This window comes from Lissotriton vulgaris, chromosome 2_1, assembly GCF_964263255.1.
Source record: "Lissotriton vulgaris chromosome 2_1, aLisVul1.2, whole genome shotgun sequence".
NCBI classification, from domain to species: domain Eukaryota; kingdom Metazoa; phylum Chordata; class Amphibia; order Caudata; family Salamandridae; genus Lissotriton; species Lissotriton vulgaris.
This window is the reverse complement of record NC_141687.1, coordinates 327,260,277-327,279,096: the sequence shown is the minus strand read 5'-3', so window position 1 is coordinate 327,279,096 and position 18,820 is coordinate 327,260,277. Positions and strand designations below refer to the sequence as shown.

The window sequence follows — 18,820 nt, the reverse complement described above, 5'->3', positions numbered from 1 at the left end:
AGCCGCATCACGCGATGGGAAGTCGAAGAGCGAAGGCGCTTTTTCAGCGACTTTTTTGAATGCTTCGAAAAAACTGACGTCAGCGCGTCTAAGTAGCTCCAGCGACATCATCCCGGCGCCAACGACACACGCGGAGACGCACGACGACACCTACCGATGGGCAGGGGTACTGCTGACGAAAAACTTTCTGGATCCAGTCTGACGCCTGGGGGTAATTCTAAAGTAAGAAATCTATCACCTATCGTTTCTTTCAGATTCTTATCAAAATACTGTCTATTTTTTTATAAATTGGTATCAGATTTCATAAGTGCTGTGTCGATTTCTACATTTGTTTTGGTGCTATTTACATGCTTAACAGATGTTCCGCTGTGTAAGCCTTGATGCTCAGTCCCACAGCTACCCACGGCTGAGCTGAGGATTTTACCTACTGGTTCTAAAAGTGTTGATGTAGGAAGTTGGCTTTTTATGTAGTGTACCAAAATGAGGTACAGTATGTCAAAAGTCCAGACGGCCCATACTGGCTTACAGGGCTTCAAATAATAATCTCAAATGCTTACTTTTGTGGTGCTGTGGGTGAGTAGTTTAGGCTTAACAAAGAGTAGTGTTAAGCATTTGATCGGGTAAGTACTTTGAGAAATCAAGGTAAGGAAACAGCCAAGTTGGCCACGAGTACCCCAGGGGCAGCTGCGGCCGCTCACCGACCCTCCGTGCTGCCTCTCACCCAGCCACCCTCTGTGTTGCCTCTTGTACACCCACCCACCCTCCGTGTTGCCTCTTGTACACCCACCCACCCTCCGTGTTGCCTCTTGCCCAATGTGTTGCCTCTCGCTCAATGTGTTGCCTATTGCCCACCCACCCACTCTGTGTTGCCTCTCACCCACACACCCTCTGTATTGCCTACCACCCACCCACCCTCCCTGTTGCCTGCCGAACCCCCAACCACCCATTCTCCGTGTTACCTCCCACCCTTAGTGTTGCCGACTGCCCACCCGCACTCCGTGGGGGTCACCGCTGGCCCACCCTTCCTACATGTTGCCTAACCCTCTGTGTTGCCTAACCCCCCCTGTTGCCTAACCCCCCCTGTTGCCTAACCCCCCCTGTTGCCTAACCCCCCCTGTTGCCTAACACCCCCTGTTGCCTAACACCCCCTGTTGCCTAACCCCCCCTGTTGCCTAACCCCCTCTGTTGCCTAACCCCCTCTGTTGCCTAACCCCCTCTGTTGCCTAACCCCCTATGTTGCCTAACCCCCTATGTTGCCTAACCCCCTATGTTGCCTAACCCCCTATGTTGCCTAACCCCCCTATGTTGCCTAACCCCCCTATGTTGCCTAACCCCCCTATGTTGCCTCTGTTGCCTAACCGCCGCGTTGCCATACCCACGCTCTGTGTAGCATTACACCCACCCACCCACCCTCTGTGTTGCAGCCCACCCTCCGTGTTGGCATCCCGGCCACCCACCCTCTGTGTTGCATCCCACTCACTCACCCACTGTGTTGCAATCCATTTTGAATCCCGCCCACCAACCTTCTGTGTTGCCTCCCTGTTATCTAACCACCCACCCTCCATCACTGATGCCTATCTCTCACTGTTGGCTCCAACCAACCATCCCTCCCTGTTGCCTCCCATCCACCCTCACGCCTTACCTGTTGCCGAAACGTGTTTCGACCCAACCGTCCTTCCTACATCCGTGTTGCCGTTGACTGCCCTCCCTCTGTATTGCATCCTGTCTACCCTCCCTCCGAGCTGCCTCCGCCCTACTTCTGTGTTGCCTACTGACCGCCCTCCCTCAATCTGTATTGCCTACCATCCGTTCTCCCTCTGTGTTGCCTCCCACATTCCCTCCCTCCCTCCCTCTGTGTTGCATCCCGATCCATGTCCTATCTATCGCCCTCACTCTATCGCCCTCACTCTATCGCCCTCACTCTATCGCCCTCACTCTATCGCCCTCACTCTATCGCCCTCACTCTATCGCCCTCACTCTATCGCCCTCACCACAGCATCACTAAGGGGCACCACAGCATCAATCTGTGCAACCATTCAACAACAACTGGTTCAAATATGTTCTCTCAATGTTTCAAGCTTTATTACAAAGGTCACAAAAAGATGTTAATATTTTACTTCTGTTCTTGGATTTTCGTCACAATAAAATACACTGAACATAATCTTCACAAAAGTTATTTTCAAAAGTTTAAGCTAGTGCCATTATAAATTAAAATAACTTTTATTTAAGTATTAATTATTACAAAAATTAAAAGCCATTGTTATTTGTAATATCAATACATTTAAGTCACGTAAATACTACACATATTGCATTACAAATGCTATAGGTGTCACAAATTTCGAAAGTTAAAACTATTGGCATTGTAAATGACAGCTATTAATTGCGCTATTTTTAAAACCAACACATAAATAAAAAAATTGTCATTTACAATACCGATACCTCAAACTTTCCTAATGCGAGACCTATTGCATTGCAAATGCTTGTTGTTGTAGGGGTCCGGTACCCCGGGTATTGGTGCAGGGCCGCTCCTGGTGGTCCTAGCTTCTCTCCACTTGGAGGGGAGATGATTCTGACCTTCTGGAGCATGGTCAAGTCAAGTCAAGTCAAAGGATTTATATAGCGCACTACATACCCGGAGGGTTTCAAGGCGCTTAGGAAGGGGAGGAGAATTACTTGTCAAATATCCACGTTTTAAGTTGCTTTCTGAATGCTAGGTGGTTCTGGGTAAGGCGAAGGTAAGCGGGGAGAGAGTTCCATGTTTTAGCAGCCAGGTATGAAAAGGATCTGCCTCCCATGGTGGTCTTGTTGATGCGAGGTACAGTGGCGAGGGCTTGGCTGGAAGAACGTAGTTGGCGGGAGGGGGTGTAGAAGGACAGTCGTGAGTTGAGGCATTCCGGACCGATGTCGTAGAGTGATTTGTGTGCGTGGGTAAGCAGTCGGAAAGTGATCCTCTTATTGACGGGTAGCCAGTGGAGGTCTTTAAGGTGACCAGAGATGTGATCGTTGCGTGGGATGTCTAATATGAGTCTGGCTGAGGCGTTTTGGATTCGTTGGAGTTTCTTCTGGAGTTTTGCGGTAGTACCTGCGTAGAGGGTGTTTCCGTAGTCCAGTCGGCTCGTGACCAGAGCGTGGGTGACTATTTTCCTTGTTTCGGAGGGGATCCAGCGAAATGTTTTTCTGAGCATGCGAAGAATGTTGAAGCAGGAAGAGGATACGGCGCTGACTTGTCTGTTCATTGAGAGTGAAGAATCCAGGATGACGCCTAGGTTCCGTGCGTGGTCAGTCGGGATGGGTGCTTTTCCGAGGGCTTCCGGCCACCAGGAGTCGTCCCATGCAGAGGGGGATGTACCTAAGATGAGGACTTCTGTTTTGTCTGAATTCAGTTTCAGACGGCTTTGTTTCATCCATTCGGCAACTTCTTTCATTCCTTCGTGTAGGTTGGTTTTGGCGGTGCTGGGGTCATTGGTGAGGGAAAGGATCAGTTGAGTGTCATCCGCGTACGAGATGATGTTGAGGTTGTGTTGGCGTGCGATGGCCGCGAGGGGGCTCATGTATACGTTGAAGAGGGTGGGACTGAGTGAGGATCCTTGTGGTACGCCGCATGGTGACCGCATCCTGGGTGGCTGCTGCGTCTGTGGACCCAGTGGTCAGCAGAACGGTGAACCAGAAGTTGTGGTCAGTGGCTACAGGTTGCAGGGTAGTGGCTCCTCCAGTTCAAGGGAGATGCTGGCTGGTTGTCTAAGTGCTTGTATTCCTCTGAGGCTTTCGGAGGATGCACAGCTACAGGACGAGTCTGGTTCTTTGCGACTGTCAGGACAGGAGCAAGCAAGCAAGGATTGGTGGCAAGAGTTCAGAGGTGGTCCACAGTTTTAGTTTCCTCTACTCTTCTTTGTCCTTCTTTAGTCAGGCGGATCTGAGTTCCAAGTGTGAAGGGGTCACCTAAATACTGAATTTCAGGGGTATTAAGGGGAGTGAATGGTAGTAGCCAATAGACTACTTACTCTTGGGGTCACCACACCCCCTATATTCCTGTGAGGAGTGGACATAACACTGTCCAAGAATTTCTAATTCCACCAAAATCAAGGTTGTGGAATTCTTCTTTCGTGGAGCACATCAAGCAGCCCACCTTAGGGGTGCAGCTGGTCTGGTAGTGCAACATACCTCCTTCCATAGCTAATTTCCCACCTGTCCTGGTGCCAAATAGGCCTCGGGCTGGGGGACGGGATCTCTCGGCTCTGGGGGAAGCGGGCTCACATATCAAAGACAGCAGAGGCTTTGAAGTCTGTGGCCTTGGTATGCAGATTCATTAGCCCTCATGCTGGAGGAGGTGATCACTTGTGCCAGAGCAGGCATTGTTCTTGACCTCCTGAGAGCTTGGCTCTCACCAGCAGGGGTTCAGAAATGCACCTGTGGTGGCAGGCTGGAAGGATCCAGTCACCCAGCACACTACCCCTGGTAGATGCACATTGTGCTGGATTGCCCAATGCCATATGCTCTCAGCTAGATAAGAGAGCTGAGGTGATATGCGTGCCTCCCTACTTCTGTATACAATACATAGCTGTCATGTTGTCTTTTCAGATTGGGACTACTTTTCCTTGAATGCCCTGGGCAAAATGGATTTGAGGCCATTTATATTGCCAAGAGCTCTAAATTGTTGATGCAGTGATCTTGGTATTAGGCTGACCGGTGTTCTTGAAATGCACGGTGAAATAAGTGGGAGGCCCAGCCCATGAGAGAGGGGTTTGGGCTAATGGTCACATGCGGATTGGGTCTTCAAAGCGCATGCCTTCCACCATATTAATGTTTGACCATTACTGGCAGGGCAGCTTTAGGGCTATACTGGGCACTGACCTGGAAGGGGGCGCTGACCTCAGAGGGGACACTATGTTTAGCAATAACATAAGATTAAAAAGCACCTGCTGCAGAGTTCCTTGTATGTCCTGCTTTTGGACGGCAATAAAAATGTCTAGATAACTCTTGTGATTAATGTGAGGGAGAGAGCGAGAGAGAGATTAGTCTAGTTTCAGTTTTGACTCACCATAAAGTAGCGCAGAGGGGCTATGTGCCTGCAGCAAAGAACAGATCTGTATTTTATGTGGACATCTGAGTGGATTAGTAAAGACAGCCCATCGCTATAAAACAAATTAAATGTATGTGAGAGGGGATATGGAGAGCTGAAGGGCACTACTGTAGAAAGCGTTGCATACAGGCCTGAAACAATACTGAAGCATCCCACTAACCCTGGGTTTGAGACCACTGAAATGCCATACACTCCGGCAAAGGCCTCATGTGTAGCCTTGCATGCAGGACTTTTGGGATGCAAGATGTAATCATTCCCAGAAAGTGCAAGATTATGTGCAATAGTATGAGACAGTTCAGCTGAAAAATAGGCAGCAGGTGCTGGTGGCAGACATTTTGTTTGAAGGCGCTGTGTAGGTGTATATCTGTCTGTGCTGTATCTTGGAATTCACTTGAATACCCACACAGTAATGTTCTAACACTCTTGAAAAACTCAAGCTTGAAGTTCAAAAGTTTAGAGTGGTTCAAGTCTTACCTTGCATTATCGATCCAGCCAGGACCGTCCTTTCTTTCAGTTCTGCATGAGGGCTTCCCCTGGGTAGTGCACGACATATTAATCCTACAACAGAAAATGCAGACAGACAAACTTTAGAGTTGCAAACTGAAAATAAAAATATGAGGTCAACAACAAGCTTACATTTTGTCTTCTGCACTGGAAATTTAGAATGCTTGTTTTTATCAAGTACCTCAATTGCATTACAGACACCAAACGCCTGTACTTGATGTAATAAAAATGTGGTAAAATGCACTACGAGTGAACAATGAGAATTATTTCAGTCTCAAAAGGTCAGCTAGTTAGATTGGCCACCAGGTCTCTCTTAATATGATTAGTATCTGGTACGTCAGGTATGTATGACTTATAAGTTGCTTTTATGCCCCGATATTGGTAGCCCAAATATTCATAGAAACAGGCTAAAAAGAATAGAGACAGATAAGAAATAGGCTTCACACAACATGCGACCTTTGACCCTGTCCTCAGGTAGGTAGCCCCCCCAGCTGTCACACATTCCTCGTGTGACACTGCCCCCGCTGTTGCCTTGCCGCTGCCTGGTGCTGCGTGAGTCTCCTCTGGTCTTGCCCTCGTTTTTCACCTGTTACCTTGGAGTTTGTCTTTGTATTTTGTAAATCCTTTCACTTCTGCTGTGCCCTTGTACCCCCTTTTACCTTCTGTGTCCCCTTTCACCCGAATTGCCATCTGTGTCCTCCCCGCTCTGCCCCGGTTTCCCTCTGTGCCACCTTTCACGCCGCTGCGGCCCCGCCCCCCGAAGTTCCCATTCGCCGCCCACTCCCGCCTCCCAGCTGCTCCTCCCTCCCACAGCCCCTCATATGGAGGCAGCACAGTGGCCGCAAAGCTGCAAGCCCGTCTGGCTCCAGCCGCGCCTGGACCGCGCCCAGCGCCAGAACCCCGGGCCCCCGCAGGAGCCAGGGCACACGACTGAGATACGAAACCGCCACCCTCAATGCACTCAACACCGGACGCTCACCCGCCTGCCACCGAGCCACCCCGAAACGAACCCACGGACCCTTCGCCTGCCAAACTTGCAAATTCACATGCCCCCGAACCTGCACCCTGCCCACCGAACAAAGCAGCAGCAACAACAACCTCAAGTGCATCCTCCTCAACACCTGCTCCGTCCACAAACATCATCGAACTCTGGGATCTCCTCGATACTACAGCACCAGACGTCGCCTTCCTCACGGAAACCTGGATGAACGCCTCCTCGGCCCCTGACAATGCCATAGCCATCCCGGACGGCTACAAAATCACCCGGAAGGACCGCGTCAACCAAAACGGAGGAGGAATCGCCATCATCTAGAGGAACACCATCAGCGTCACAACCAACGACAAAGACACAATCTCCGCCGCCGAACACTTACACTTCCAGATCCACAGCAACCCCAGAGGAACCTTCATCTACAGACCCCCGGTCCCGCGCACAAAATTCAGCGAAACCATTGTGAACTTCATCAGCACGCACGCCCTAGCATCACCCGAATACATCCTCCTAGGGGACCTGAACTTCCACCTGGAGAACAACAACGACAGCAACACCACCACCCGACTCGACAACCTCGTCAACCTCTGACTCAAGCACCTTGTGAACACCCCCACCCACTACGCCGGCCACATGCTAGACTCCTTCTCTGCAAGCAACCACGTCTCCTTCAGCCACACCACCGGACTACACTGGACAGACCACAGCTGCATCCACTTCACTTTCAAGAAGACTACATTCCACCACCACCACACGCAACAGATCCCCCGCAGATGCTGGAGCAAAGTCACCACAGACCAGCTATCCACATCCCTGAGCCAGAACCCACCAGTCGACACCCCTGACACCAACAACGCAGCCCAGAACCTCGCACAATGGATCACCAACTGCGCTGATGACTTCAATCTTCTCAAGAACCCCCCAGGCAAGACCAGCAACAGGAAAACCACGTGGTTCACCGACGCCCTCAAAGCCTCAAAGAAATCCTGCTGAACCCTCGAAAAAACCTGGCACCACGAACGGACAACAGAAAACATGACAGCCCTCATGAACGCCACTCGCGAACACCACCAGCTGATTTGCACCACTAAAAGGACATCGTTTAAAGACCGGCTGGACAACAACACCCACAACAACAAGGAACTCTTCAACATCTTAAAAGAACTCTCCAACCCCAGGGCCAGCAACAACGACATCGCAACGTCGCAAGACCTCTGCAACTCCCTCGCCACATTCTTCTTCCGCAAGATCGCAGACATACACGACAGCTTCAGCACCCAAACCCCGCCTCCAGCCACCGAACCAACAATCACACCCACCACCCTCAGTGCCTGGACCCCCATCAGCACTGAAGACACAACCCACGTCATGAACACCATCCACTCCGGCTCTCCCTCTGACCCATGCCCTCACCACATCTTCAACAAAGCAGACGCCATCATCGCACCCCACCTCCGGAACATCATAAACAACTCCTTCGCGTCAGCCACCTTCCCAGAAAGCTGGAAGCACGCAGAGGTCAACGCCCTACTGAAGAAACCCTCAGCCGACCCTAAAGACCTCAAGAACTTTCTCCCCATCTCTCTCCTTCCCTTCCCGGCTAAAGTCATCGAGAAGACCGTCAACAAACAACTGACTGCATTCCTCGAAGCAAACAACTCGCTCGACCCATCCCATTCCGGATTCCGAGCCAACCATAGCACCGAGACCGCCCTCATAGCAGCCACCGACGACATCAGTACCCTGATGGACAACAGGGATACAACCGATCTCATCCTCCTAGACCTCTTGGCCGCCTACGATACCGTCTGCCACCGCACCCTAATAACCCGCCGCCACAACACTGGGATCCAAGGAAAAGCCCTGGACTGGATCGCCTCATTCCTCTCCGACAGAACCCAGAGAGTCCGCCTCCCTCCCTTCCGCTCCACGGCCACCAAGATCATCTGCAGCAAACCCCAAGGCTCCTCGCTCAGCCCAACCCTCTTCAATATCTACATGAGTCCCCTCGTCGCCATCACTCGCAATCACAACATCAACTCCTATGCAGACGACACCCAGCTGGATACTCTCCCTCACCAAAGACCCAGCGACCGTCAAAACCAACCTCCAGGAAGGAATGAAAGACATTGCGGAATGGATGAAGCTCAGCCGTCTGAAACTCAACTCAGACAAGACTGAGGTGCTCATCCTCGAACAATCCCCATTCGCCTGGGACAACTCCTGGTGGCCCAAGGCGTTGGGCACCGCACCAACACCCACGTACCACGCTTGCAACCTGGGATTCATCCTGGACTCCGGGAACGCCCTGTACGCAGGAACCACAGCCAAACTTCAGAAACGCCTCCAGCACATACAGAACGCCTCTGCACTACTCATCCTCGACATCCCTTGCCGCAGCCACATAACACCCCACCTGAGAAACCTGCACTGGCTCCCCGTCAGCAAGAGGATCACGTTCAGGCTCCTCACCCACGCACACAAAGCGCTCCACGACATGGGCCCCGAATACCTTAACAACCGCCTCTCGCACTACACTCCCACCCGCCAGCTCCGCTCCGCCAGCCTCGCCATAGTCCCACGGATCCGCAGAACCACAACTGGAGGAAGATCGTTCTCCTACCTGGCCGTCAAGACATGGAACTCCCTCCCCGCACACGTACGACTGACCCAGGACCACCTCAACTTCAGGAAGCACCTCAAGACCTGGCTATTCGAGCAGTAACAGCACACCCCTCCCTTCAGCGCCTTGAGACTCTCACGGGTGAGTAGCACGCTCTATAAATGTATGGATTGATTGATTGATGCGAGCGTTCAGTAGCTTTGCACAGTGGCAATGTCACATACACCATAGATTGGTGGCAATATGCAGTGCTGGTGTGCATGTAATACAGGTTGCCTTACTCTCTTAATTCTGGGGTAATCAGTGGTTACTGGCCCGTATCCTATTTTAATACTATAATTTACCAATTGGTTGACCAGCCACAAGAGTTTGCAGCCCTGCCCCTGATTATCCAATTTACAGACTTTCTCCAAATAGTGAGAATGAGCACTCAAGGCATAATCCAGAGGTTTGAGAGGGTTAGATTTTGATTCAGGATGACAAAGCAAACAACATGCAATAACATCATTGTCCAGTCGCACAAGTTACTAATTGTGTAACGATATATCAGTAAGAGACTTTAGTTAGTGATAGATTCCTTACCTTAGAATACCCCCAGGGGTCAGACTGGATCCGGAATTTTTGCGTAGCAGTACCCATGCGTGTCGGTAGGCGTCGTCTGCGGCTCCACATCTGTCGTCGGCGTCGTGATGACGTCGTCGGAGTACTTAGACGCCGCCTCCGCGCGCTGACGTCAGTTCTTATACACAGCTTTTCTGCGCCAGAAACGCAGAGCCATGATAAAAACCAATACTGGGGCCATGAAACTAGGGCCCTGAAAGGGAATGACTTTAACCCTAGATATCGGTTCGCAGAACGGGGAGGAATAGGTGAGTCGGTAAGGAATCTATCACTAATGTCTCTTACAGATAGATCGTTACACAAGTAGTAACTTGTGTATCTGAAAGAGACACGTTAGTGATAGATTCCTTACCTTAGAATAGATACCCCAGCAATACTAACCCCGGTGGTGGGTCTGCGAACCAATAATCACACCAGAAAGTCCTGGAGGACGGAACAGCCAAAGAAGCCATCCCTCCGGACTTGGCTGTCCAGGCAGTAGTGTCTTGCGAACGTGTGCAGCGAGGCCCACGTAGCTGCCTGACAAATGTCCTGCAAGGGGACTCCTCGGCCCAGGGCAGTAGCAGTCGCCCTGGCCCGAGTGGAATGGGCCCTCAGCCCAGCAGGAGGTTCCTTTTTAGCCAAAGAGTAGCATGCTTGGATGCACAACACGATCCACCGAGAGATGGTCCGTTTGTGCACCGCCCGTCCTTTCTTAGCGCCCACGTAACCAACAAAGAGTTGGTCATCCACCCGGAACTGGCGTGTGCGATCCAGATCGTATGAGAGCGCACGTTTTGGGCCTAGACGGTGGAGCCTCTATTCCTCTTTCGAGGGATGCGGAGGCGGAAAGAAGGTGGGCAAGGTGATGGACTGCCCGATTTGAAAGGCCGAGACTACCTTGAGCAGGAAAGAGGGTTTTGTCCGCAACACAACCTTGTCCAGATGGACAGGAAGGAAAGGAGGTTTAGAGGAAAGAGCCTGGAGCTCACTCACTCTCCTGGCAGAGGTGATGGCAACCAGGAAAGCAGTCTTAAGTGTAAGAAGTCGAGGAGGACAGTTAAGAAGCGGCTCAAAAGGAGCGAACATCAGGTAAGTTAGAACCAGGTTCAAGTCCCACTGGGGCATCGTGAAATGTACAGGAGGGAACACATGAGTGATGCCCTTTAAAAATCTGTTAACAATCGGGGACTTGAACAAAGAAGGCTGATCAGGCAGCCTTAAGAAGGTGGAAAGGGCAGAAAGGTAGCCCTTGATAGTGCCCAGAGCAGAGCCCTGCTGGGCAATAGAAAGAAGGAAGAGGAGAACCTCAGAAAGGGGGGCAGAGAGTGGATCCACAGCCTTTGCTGTGCACCATGCCACAAATCCGTTCTTCCTGCAGGCGTATACCCACTTTGTAGAGGGACGCCTGGCTGCCAGAATCACATTACAAACTTCAGGAGGCAAGTCAAATGGCCTCAACTGTCGCTGCTCAATCTCCAAGCATGGAGGTGGAGACTGGACAGGTTCGGGTGGAGAACCGTCCCCTGCTGCTGCGACAGAAGGTCCTCCTTAAGAGGAAGACGAATCGAGGGATCAACAGACATGCTGTGTAGCTCTGGATACCAGAACCTCCGTGCCCAGTTCGGAGCCACAAGGATGACTTGGGCCCGGTCGCGCCTGATCTTCAGCACTCTGGGCAGAAGTGGTATAGGCGGAAAGGCGTACAACAGACCGCAGCTCCACTCGCGACGAAAAGCGTCTCAGAGCGAGTTCTGCCTTGTAAATTCCAACGCGCAGAACTTATGACATTGCGCATTCTCTTCTGTGGCGAATAGATCTAACCAAGGCTCTCCCCACTGCTGAAAGAGGCCTTGCACCATGTCCAAGTTCAGATGCCATTCGTGATCCATAATGCACCGACAGCTGAGTTCATCCGCTATGGCGATCAGAGAGCCTGCCAGGTGTTGAACCACCAGGGTCACGCCCTAATGTGCCAGCCACTGCCAGAGGCGCAGAGCCTCCTGGCATAGGGTCCACGACCCGACCCTGTTTTTTGCAGTACCACATGGTGGTGGTGGTGTCCTTGAACACCTGCACTACACTCCACCGGACAGAGGATTCGGAATGCCTTCAGTGCAAGCCGGATCGCCCGCAGCTCCAGAAGGTTGATGCAGAGCTGGGACTCTGCCGGAGACCAGAGGCCTCCGAGATCAAGACATGGTCGGACAAGTTGCCCTGATGCTGGGCCCACTGAAACTTCAGGTCCAACTGCAGAGCTCGCATCCGCCACTGGGCGTGATGCACCAGCAGGATGAAGGAGGCCATCAGCCCCAGAAGCCGTAGCGTCAACCTGACCGAGACTCAGGATGAAGGCTGAAAGATCGGAATCAGAGCCTGAATATCCTGAACCCGCTGTTCGGGAGGATAAACCCGAAACTGCTCTGAGTCTAGAACCGCTTCGATGAAGAGGAGTTTCTGAGAGGGATACAGGTGTGACTTCGGCACATTGATGGAGAACCCCAGCAGGTGCAGGAGGTCGGCCGTAGTCTGGAGGTGGCGGACGACTGTCTGGGGCGAGCCCGCCCTCAACAACCAGTCGTCGAGGTAGGGGAAGACTGAAATCCCTAGCAGGCGCAGATGAGCTGCAACCACCGCCATCAATTTCGTGAACACCCGCGGGGCGCTGGTAAGGCCGAAGGGGAGCACAGTAAACTGAAAGTGCTCGTGGCCTACCGTGAACCGCAGGTAACGCCGGTGGGCCCGCAGGACGGGGATGTGAAAATAAGCGTCCTGCAAGTCCAACGCTACCATCCAGTCTCCAGGAACTAGGGCAGCTAAGACCTGAGCCAATGTCAGCATCTTGAACTTCTCCTTCCAGAGGAAGCCGTTGACGTTCCGTAGGTCCAAGATAGGGGGTAGGCCCCCTTTGCCCTTCTTGGGTACCAGAAAGTAGTGCGAGTAGCAACCACACCCTACTTCTGGCCCAGGAATGCGCTTGATAGCCCCCTTGGCCAAGAGGGCCGTAACTTCCTCTTGTAGAAGTTTCAAGTGATCCCCCGACACGCGGTGGCACTGCGGTGGCAAGGCTGGAGGGGTCGCCTTGAAGGGGAGGGAGTAGCCCCTACGGACGATTTGCAGCACCCACCAGTCTGATGTGACAGTGCACCAGTGGAGGTGGTGATGGCGAACCCTGCCCCCCACTGGCGTCACATGGGTCTGAAAGCTCGGACTAGGAGGGTTTTGAGGCGGATGCTGCAGGGGCAGGTGTGGACTGGCCTTGCCGTTGTCCCCGACCGCCACCAAGGCGGTTTCCACGTCTGCCACCGCGCTGGATGGTAGTCTGCGGCCCGTGGCTGGCAGGACGTGTGGGGGCGCCCTTCCTTGGCCACGAAAGGGGCGAAAGGCAGCCGTTTGCTGGCGCGGGGCCGAGAGGCCCAAGGACTTGGCCGTAGCCCTGGAGTCCTTAAAGCACTCAAGCGCATGGTCTGCCTTGTCACCAAAGAGGTGACGGCCATCGAACGGCATGTCCATAAGTGTGTTTTGGACATCAGCCGAGAAGTTGGCGGACATCAACCAGGCGTGGCGACGAATCGCCACGGTCGTTGACATCGCTCTGCCCAGTGAGTCAGTAGTGTCTAGCCCACACCGGATGGAATAACGCGCGGCATCTCGACCCTCCACAAGGGCTTGGCCGAGTTTAGCCAAGACCTCCACCGGGCATTCTGGCAGCACGTGGGTGGCTGTAGCGGCGCATGAGGCATACGGTGTTGACTGACTGCAATCCTAAACTCAGGGAGGAGAAAACTTTCTTCCCGGATTGCTCGTACGTCTTGGATTCCCGATCTGGGGGAGCCTCCGGGAATGCGGTCTGGGAATTAGAGGCCTGGATAACCAGGCTCTCGGGGTGGGGTGGGTAGACAGAAAGCAAGGGTCGCCCGGAGCTGGGCGGTGGCGCCTGGCCGTGTTCCTATCCACAGGCTGACCTGTAGCGGGCTTGGACCTAGTGCCCAGAAGAACGTCTGATAAGGCCTCATTATATGGTAGCAGAGCCTCGGCCGAGCTTGAATGCGGTTTAAGGACCTCAGTGAGGAGGTTAGTCCTCACGGCCGCGACGGGGAGCTCAAGGCCCAAGGCCTTGGCCGCCCTCATCAGCACCACGCTATAAGCAGCCCCCTCCTCCGTAGCCATGCTAGGAGGGGAGACAAAACCAGTGTTGGGCAAAGTGTCCAAACCACTGGCATCCCCAAGCTCTCCTGCCCAGTTCGCAGAAGACAGACACTCACGTGCCAGAAGGTCCTAAGACCCCTCCCAATCCCCCTCGTCACCCATCGCCTAGAAATGACGCTCCAAGGATGGGGCCGGGTCATAGAAATTGAAATCTCCAAACGGCGTCAGATACAGCGCCGAGTGACGCCGCTCCAACGCCGGACCCGAATCGAGGGTAGGACCAGGGAAGGCCTCGGGGGCGACACCCTTGGGGCAGGCGCCGGCAAGGTCGTGAGGTCGACCGGCGGCGGCCCGGATCCGGAGGGGCCGTGCGGCGTCGGGACCGAAGCACCCGACGGCGCCGGGGCCAAAGCACCCGGCCCGCTTGGCCCGAAGGCGCCAGGGAACCCGACGGAGGAGTGAGAGACCTCATGGCCGAGAGGAAGGCCTCGATCTCCTCTGGTGTCGCGTGCTGCCCAGGGACCGGCGGGTATGGAACAGGCCGCGACGCCTGCGGCTCCGGCGGAGCTGTGTGGGCGGTGTCGCCCGAACCCCCGGCGGTATCACGCGAGCGTCGGGGGGGAGTCAGAAGTGCGATGGTGCCTCTTCGACTTCTTGTGCCTCTTACCTGAGGACTTCGAGCCTGAAGACCGATGAAGACTCCCGGAACTTTGGTGACTCCTGCCCAGCGACCGGTTCCTCGACCTCCTTTCGGACCGGGACCTCGAGCGGCGCGGGGCGGACTGCCGAAGCTGGAAGCGCTTACGGGACCGCTCCAGTCTAGCTTTAGACGTCAGGGCCCGGCAGTCGGAGCGGGACTTGTCGTTGTGGTCCGGATCTAGACAGTGCAGTCACCGGCGATGGGGGTCGGTAACTGACATCAGTCGGCGCAGGGTTTGAACCCAGGCATCCCTACCGTCACCGTCGAGAGACTTCGAAAGTAGATCAAAAGGATTGTAAAAAGTTAGTCAAAAATTGACTAGGGTACAACTTTTTCCGGATCTGCGCTTGCTGGCGCGGAAAAAAGAACTGACGTCAGCGCGAGGAGGCGGCATCTAAGTACTCCGACGACGTCATCACGGCGCCCACAACGGAAGCGGAGCCGCGGACGACGCCTACCGACGCGCATGGGTATCACTAACGTGTCTCTTTCAGATAGTGCTTTTAGAAATAGGACAATGCACATAAAAAGCCAGAAGGCACTCAAACAATCTGGGGCAGATATGGGGCCCTAACAATTATCTAGTTCTTTAGAGCTGGGTTTATGTTAACATTGGCCCGTGCCCACCGTTATCTTACTGGACTTGGTTTAAGTTGAGTTAAGGCTCTTCAGACGAGCTTTGGTCATTATTTCTTTGTGGAGCTAAACTCTTGCAAAGATGTGGGTAAAGGGGGCAAAGGATACTTCGGTACAACTCAAGTGCCAGAAGAGTTGAATTAAAGCTGTGGCCCATTAAACTAGTTCTTATTAAGAGTAAAAGGTGATATCAAAAAGGTAGAGCTCAACTAGCCATCTACCAATCAAAGAACTAGGATCCCGCCCAACAAAGGTGCTCATGATGCACACAGAAAAAGAGTAGGGGGTGAAGTTCTGGTGATCCGTCCACCGGTAACTAGACTTAAATGATTTGCTCAGGACTTCACTCACCTGTACGGTTTCCAAGGGAGCAATGAATATAGTAGGCCAGCTACAGCTACCGAGACTCAAGAGCTCCTTTTTTTGTTAAAGGGCTCATATCTCAGAACCTAGCTATTGTGGCTAAGATATTCTGGTGGCCTAATTGTGAGGAAATGGAGTGCATTACATGGTGTGTTTGTGCAACCTCACCATGTAATGCACTTACCAACCCTTCTAGGACCCTTAGGTGTCGTTCTTCAAACCTTCAGCTCAACCCAGGAAAGCTGTGACTAAGCAGCAAGGCTTACACTAAGGAACAGGTGCAAAGCATTTAAATAGCATCAAAACAATTGAAGAAGAAATTGACAAAACACCAAAGAAACCTGACACCAATTCATAAAAACAGATTGTATTGCTATGTATTTTTAGACACCACTTTGAAAAAAATCTACTGGAGGGTTCTGGAGACATAGTATTTAGAAGGTATAGTAGGGAAAATGCTATTTACCCTGTAAGCATCTATTTGTGGCAAGTGGTGCTGTAGATTCACATACTATGCCTACTCCTGCCATCTAGTGATGAGTCCTGATGTGTGCAAGTTGTTTTTCTTTGAAGTCTTACGAGTCACAAGGCACTGTGACTCCTCTTCTTGCGGGTAATGCACATGGTCATCGAGAGCATTGTTAGATTTTTTTTCACATGGCGGATGAGGATGGAAGCAAAGTATAGGGACAAGTCTATGCAAAAGATGGAGAAGTAGTAGTAAGAGTTACAGCATTAGGGGTCCGGGAGAATGGTAGGCACATGTAAATCTACAGCACTAAATACCACAAACAAATGCTTACAGGGTAAGTAACATTTTCTGTTTCAAGGCATGTGTGGCTCTAGATTAACATACTGCGCTTAGACTCTAAGGCAGTCTTCCCAGAAGCAGTGGCTAGCCGGTGGATATTAAAGTAAATTGGAAAAGTAAAAGGAGCACTGCCTGCCTTGTTGGCATGCAAGTACATCCACACAGTAATGTTTTGCAAAAGTGTGTGAGGTGGAAAAGGTAGTTGCTCTGCAAATGTTAGCTACTGGAATGTTTTCCAGGAAGGCAATAGAGGTCCTTTATTCCAAGTGGAACGGTCCCTAACAGGAATGGGAAAAGTTCTCTTAGCATAGCATGATTGGATGCATTTCACAATGCCTTATTTGGACAGAACCCTTCCCTTTATGTGGGTTGGAGAAAGCAACAAAGAGTTGATGTGTGCTCCTAAACAGTTTAGCTCTATCAATGTAGTACATGAGGGCTTATTTCACATCCAAAGTATGGAGAGCCCGTTCCACAACGTATATGAAATTAAAGCTCTGTGCACATTCAATATTGATGTGGTACCAATTTATTATTGCAAACTGTTGTGGTGTGAGAGAAGAACATTGACTGGTTGAGAGACCTGGGGTATGGATGCCTGATTTCTCCATGGTCTTGTGTGAGAAGGTCTGTCCTGTTGGGGAGCCACTTGTGTGGAACCACAGAGTTGTGAACCAAGGCTGACAGGCACTTGTGGGAGCCACCAGGATAAGGGTGAGAGATGTCCGCTGGAGCCTCCAAACCACAAATGGAAGTAGAGAGCGCAGAGGGTACAGCAGAGGCAAATATCCCTGACCAACACATCCATAATGTATTGCCGCTGGATTGAAGGTGTTGGAGCCTGCAGGCGAAGTTAGAGCATTCAGCTTTCTCTGCTGTGGCGAAAAGGTCCATCATTGGGAAGCCCCCACGCTGCAAGTACTGGTGAAGGACTAGTGGGTGGAGTTCACGCTCGTGGACTTGTTGCCACATCATGCTGAGAAGGTCGACGTCCGCTACCAGAAGTTAATCCACTAGCAGATGGAGTTTGTGGTGGAGAGCTCACCTCCAAATGCCTGGGGTAACTGAGTTGGGGAGACGTGGTGCGGCCCGGTTTCTGAAGGTAATACAAAGCTATTGTGTTGTCCGTCTGTACTCCCATTACCTGGTAATGATAGGGGCAGGGTTCTATAGACCCCTTCAGAAGTAGTGTTTAGAACTTTTTCCTGAGTAGCCTTTGTTGTTCTGGGCAGAGTTTGAGTTTGCAAGGTAGAATCGTGTGAGGCAAGGAAATGAGCTCAAGGCAATAACAATGCCAGATAAAGTTTAACAGTCACTAGTGGGAGGTGACAATCTGCCAAATGGGGAAGAACCATTGCGGACGCTCCCAACAAGTGATGTGTAATTGGGAGCAGGGGGAGAAAGTCAGGCTTTGGTGGTGGCTGCAGCTTCTGTTGAAGAGCCACCTTTAAGTCTGCCTTTTGAATTGCTGCATCTATAAGAATCCCTAAAGAGCATTTCAAACAGGATACCTTCCTCCAAAACCTCTGTGAGAAGAGTCACCTTATGGAAGGAGGCAGTTGATAGGACATGGAATCGCCTGCGGGGAGGGGTAAGCAGGTAGGATGTAGGTCAAGGTGCATATCTCCCGGTAGGTCTGCATCTTAGGAGTCCCATGGGTCCCCATGGAGAGGAATGAGCATGCAGGCCCTCTGAGGGTTCCTTCTTAACCAAGACTTCCTCGTCTGCAGTTGAGCCCTGTGGATGGTGCTCCAACTCAATGAACTCTGCCCAAAAAGGGCAGGGATGTGGTCTATGCTCCTACGCATCATCTAAGTGAGTATAAACATACTTTGTGTTTATTAGCACACACTGTAGGAGAGTAGGGTCTGCAATCCTATGATCACCCCAGATTTTTGCTTTTTGCTTCACTGGTTTACGACTTCCCTGGCTGTGGGCCTGCTAATCAGACCCACAGTTTAGCTGTTCTCTCACTAAATTGACACGTGTACCTTAGGTGCATATACCAATCGGTACTGGGCCACCTTATCAGACCCTGTAACTCAGGGCATAGGTGTACCCAGGGCCTACCAGGGGCTGCAGCATGTATTATGCCACCCCTGGCTGGCCATCTAAATCTGACACAACTGGCTGCACGGCAGCTGGGGCAAGGTGGTGTAATCACCCTTTGCTATAGATATAGTATACCTATAGCTAACCCTAAAATGGACACATAGATTCCTATCAGTCACTCCTATGGCAGGCCTTAACAATCCTGAAGGCAGAGTGCTTGGAATCATGTGAGATGGTGCTCTGGCATGAGCTGAGCCCGTTTGCAGCTTGCGGAACCAAGTCCTAATAGCTGTTCCATGATAACGCGTACC

The 18,820-nt window shown here is 52.0% G+C and overlaps 1 protein-coding gene across 20 annotated transcripts in view; it reads right to left on the bottom strand.

Annotated features, from left to right (window-relative positions):
* Positions 1-18,820, bottom strand: part of NCOR1 (nuclear receptor corepressor 1) — a 1,907,529-nt gene that overhangs the window by 489,988 nt on the left and 1,398,721 nt on the right. For all 20 annotated transcript variants that reach the window (XM_086955042.1, XM_086955041.1, XM_086955040.1 and 17 more), the window contains one exon: positions 5,555-5,638. In XM_086955042.1, coding sequence (XP_086811168.1) covers positions 5,555-5,638 — 84 coding nt within the window. The remainder of the gene's footprint in view (positions 1-5,554; positions 5,639-18,820) is intronic.